General features: G+C 38.2%; 1 protein-coding gene across 11 annotated transcripts in view; it reads right to left on the bottom strand.

Annotated features, from left to right (window-relative positions):
* csde1 (cold shock domain containing E1, RNA-binding) overlaps positions 1 to 4198 on the bottom strand; it is a 21402-nt gene that overhangs the window by 9598 nt on the left and 7606 nt on the right. For all 11 annotated transcript variants that reach the window (XM_010795160.1, XM_010795153.1, XM_010795152.1 and 8 more), the window contains 5 exons: positions 3515 to 3601; positions 1945 to 2042; positions 1780 to 1861; positions 1312 to 1440; positions 769 to 894 (listed from right to left, as the gene is read on the bottom strand). In XM_010795160.1, the coding sequence (XP_010793462.1) occupies positions 769 to 894; positions 1312 to 1440; positions 1780 to 1861; positions 1945 to 2042; positions 3515 to 3601 (522 nt within the window). The remainder of the gene's footprint in view (positions 1 to 768; positions 895 to 1311; positions 1441 to 1779; positions 1862 to 1944; positions 2043 to 3514; positions 3602 to 4198) is intronic.

The raw sequence follows: 4198 nt of genomic DNA, 5'->3' as shown, positions 1-4198 counted from the left end.
CCAGCGTTTTTGTTATTTAGTGTGAATTTTACTTTCAAATCAAATTAATTTCTTTTCTCGTGTACAAGTTACCTTTTCACTTCATATCATATCTAACGTTACCACGATATATTTATATAAATTCTATTCATTTCATAATTTTTTTAAACAAAATATATAATAAATTTGTGGAGTTAAAGTCCCCCCGCGCCCCGAGTCAACGCCTCGCGTCGCGGCCGGAAGGGTTCCTGTTACATTCCCTTTGGTGACCTCTTTACAAATTAGTTGCTATCCCAAAAGGGGGGAGTTTTCACTACAAGAGACGTAGGTGCAAATAAACACTAACCGAGAACCCGGTGTAGTTTTAATCTGCACGGAAGTAGGGAAAATATGACTTGGTTGTGTGTAGATGCATTAATCAATAACAATAATCCACAGCTCCTCTCTCTGCTCCAGAGGATTTAAAAAATATATATCCCAATGCCACAAAAATGCATCAGTGACGTGGTTGAAATCTTGTCTCCAGAAAACAAAAAACTGAAACAAGCGGTATCAGTGACTGTGTGTTTGATGTGGCTCTTTGCAGTAACATAGACAAAATGTGGCTCTTAATCTCTGACTGGTTGGCCACCCCTGCCATAGGGGAAGGAAAAAAAGCACGATAAGAGACAAGGAAAGTTATGAATTAAAACAATAGAATTAGGTTAAAAGTTAGTTCTTGTGATGCAAGTCGTACAAGAAAGGACCGATTTGAGAAAATGTGACTTGCCAGACTTGTAATCTACTTGCCTGGTTTTTGGTGGGAACCTTGGGAATGACCTTGACAACAGTGCCTTCGAACTGCTCGATGCTGATGTCCTCAAAGATGACTGTTCCTTGGGCGAGCAGCCTCACATCTGTGGCCACCTCTTTACCCTATGGCCACAAGAACATAACGGACGGTTTACACAAACATTTTGGCAGGTCAATTTACACAAGTTAAATGTAAGACTGGTTTTAAAAACAACAAATAATTGAATACCTATATTTATTGTGTGTTCATATTGGCATAAGAAACAAAGTCCTGGAAATATTCTTTCAACAATATAAAAGTAATATATAACCGCTATGAAAATATAAAGGTTAGATTGGAAAATAATGGTTTAGTTCTCCTTCCGAGCACAGAATAAATACATCCCAATAAACCTCATGATTATTTGCAGTAAACAAAGACAATTCAAGGCTTTTGAAAGACCGTGTAGATCCTAGATTTAAAGGGTTTGAGATGTCAAAAAATAATCAAAGTACAAGAGTTACTCAGGTATTTTAAGGGATGAAAAGCTTAACCCCTACATTCCTGTCTTTAATGGTGAACTCAACGTCATCTCCAGCCTGCAGAGCCTCCAGGTCACCCTTGAACTCGCTGTAGTGAAAGAAAATCTCCTTCACCACATCTGCCCTCTCGATGAATCCAAAGGCCTCCTGTAAGACAACATGTGGTTCAACAAAACAGGAGCAGCAACCGTCTGATCCTGCCTCAATTCAGTGAGTTACTTACTGACAAAAAAGATTGTCAGAAGCGATTAAATGGAATGGAATTAAACTAAATAGAAATTACGCTAAGGAACCCACCATCACAACATCCATGTTAAAAATTCTACAACTTTAGTAAACAAGCTAATGGCTCGGTTGGCCTGAAGTATTTCATGTACAAATCATTTTCTCAAATAGTGCCCTTTTTTGCAAAGGTAGCCATCACAAAGATGACAACACCATTACTAAGTTACCAAATGTCCACGTGCTGATATTAGCGTCCCGTACCTTTGTAGCACACACCACACCCTGGCATCTCATTTGCTTTTTCTTCACCAGTTGAATATTACGAGCACTGACTGCACCAGTACTGAAATGCAAGAAAGGTTAAACAAACTTGAGTGTAATCTCGGCATATTAGGGATTGAATACTGTCATTGTGTAAAGACCTACTGTTTGTTGGTATCCATATAAAAGCTGACTTTGTCGCCTGTATCCAGGTGCATATTAGCCTCCACATCATCAGTCGTGTAGGTAAGGTAGAACACCTCCTGTTGAAAGTCAAAACAGGGTTTTTGAAACGGTTTTGAACACACCTCTTGACCTGTTAAGCCCCAAGCCTGCTTTTCAGGCCTCAGGCTCGAAAAATGACATTCCCAGAACAAAGGACTATATTTTTACTTCTAAAAGGGGTAAATTAATCATCTTTTTTCTCAAAGCAATGAAAAACTTGTGAGTTGGATGTAGAAAAGTCAGAATCAATATAGATCTGTTTTATTTTAAAGTAAATTCAGATTGAACATAGTAAAAAAAAAAAAAGTTAAATTACAGTGTCCGTCCAAAAGAGAATACATTACTTATAGTGAAAACCACCCTTGAATGATGGGATAGTAGACTAAAAGCTTTAGGAATCCAAAGTATAACATAATAAGTACCCTGTATCAAGATTGATGCCAAACAAGTGACTTTGACCTTTTTAGAGAGATTTAGCAAAAAAAGAAAAGAAAAAAAATCACCTTTGAGGTCATTTGAGTGGAAATGGGTGTATTTGCCGTTTCTCTGGAACCCATTGCTCGATTTTGGTGATTGACACCTCTTTTGAACCGTTAGAGCCAATAGAATCGAAGGGGAAGTTCCACATACATGTTACCATTGAGGAGTTGGTGTGACGCGCACGCAGTCGAAAACCTATGTTATGTTTCACTAGTAAATATGAAGATGGATTATCAGTAATCATTTCAAACTAACAGACACATTGGATTAACCTTTAGCAGTGTTTTTATGGTTTTGATGCCATTGAACACAACATTTGATCAGAACAACAGCTGAGGTAAGAATCTCTCCGTTTCCTCCGTGGATCTACGTGTTGTAATGTCTGTTTTCGCTTCCCCTGTCACGAGTTTGGATCGCTCAGTGATGATACTATTTTTTCTGGAATCTTTGGAATCTCAGCTTGCTAATCGATATCTTGTTTGTGCAGATACGATAAGTAATAAGGGTATTTATACCTAGAGTTCTGTGCCAACTGCTCAGGGCTCATTTAGACGCTTCTTGTGAGGCTTGTTTTTTGTTTTGGTAAAAATGGTTCGTATCGTCAGTCAGCTAAGTTTGCCCGTGGGGGCATGGGGCTTAACACAACAGTTATTATAGACCTCTTGTCCCTGATGCCAATTTATATGTAAAGCAAATATTCTGCTTGTGGAATTTAGCTTGTTGCTGTTTACATTCAAATGACTTAAAAATGCAATACTTAGTTTTTCTTGTGTAGCATTAAAAGGAACTAGGCTTCCAACTGCATTTTTTCGTACAGTGAAAAATAAATGGCCCTTGTGAAGGCCATGATGGAACATATTCCATTGATATAAATCAATCCTTTGTTCATAATGGGGAAGCAGATGTAAGGAGGGTTTTAGCAAAAGTCGGTTATAGAGCAAGTAAATGATTGTTAAAAAAAAGTCATCAAGAAAGGATGAAGTTTTAAAAACATCCTGCATTTCGCTGATCTATAATCCATGCCACTTACCCCATTTCTTTCATAACAAACACTGCCAGTGGGAACCTGGCCAGGTGCAGACTTTCCATCCAAGTGCACTGGGATTGAAGAGACAACCTATGGAAAAGGGAGGAATAAGCAGAGGGGGTTATTAGCATTTCCCTTTGCCAATCGTAGGTTCGGTAATAAATGTAATTACATAGCCCAATTAAAATATTTCTGGACATGTGATGGATGAAATGGCTTATTTTTCAAAATGTCACGGGTAAATGGCTTAAATTCAAATGTATACAGTAACAACTATATCAAGTGTCACAAATGTGGTGCATCACCCACAGCTTTGCATTGTTGCATGAAATATGTAGCATGTTGCTAACGTGTCTAAATAACTTAGTGAGTGAATTCAATCAGTGAATCAGAGTTTGGAGTCAAATTGTGCTCTGTATGTGGACCTAGATGCATAATAGCAGACTGCTACATATAGGATTTGTTTAGGTTTGAGTGACTGCGCCATATTAGTTGCAGTGGGTATTCACAGAGAAGTGAATACACCCACTCAGCCATTAAATTGATCACTTGACCATATTTGTTCTATAGACATTCGGGACCTCCAGCAAACATGCATGTAAGCACACAAAGCCAGTTTTAAATTTAAAAGAATTGTAAATCTTGATGGGACATGTTCAAATGAATTAGAAGAGGAGGAGGAGGGGG

The sequence above is a fragment of the Notothenia coriiceps genome, unplaced genomic scaffold (assembly GCF_000735185.1).
Source record: "Notothenia coriiceps isolate Sejong01 unplaced genomic scaffold, NC01 NC01_scaffold00037246, whole genome shotgun sequence".
Lineage (NCBI taxonomy): Eukaryota > Metazoa > Chordata > Actinopteri > Perciformes > Nototheniidae > Notothenia > Notothenia coriiceps.
This window is presented reverse-complemented; position numbering and strand designations above follow the sequence as displayed.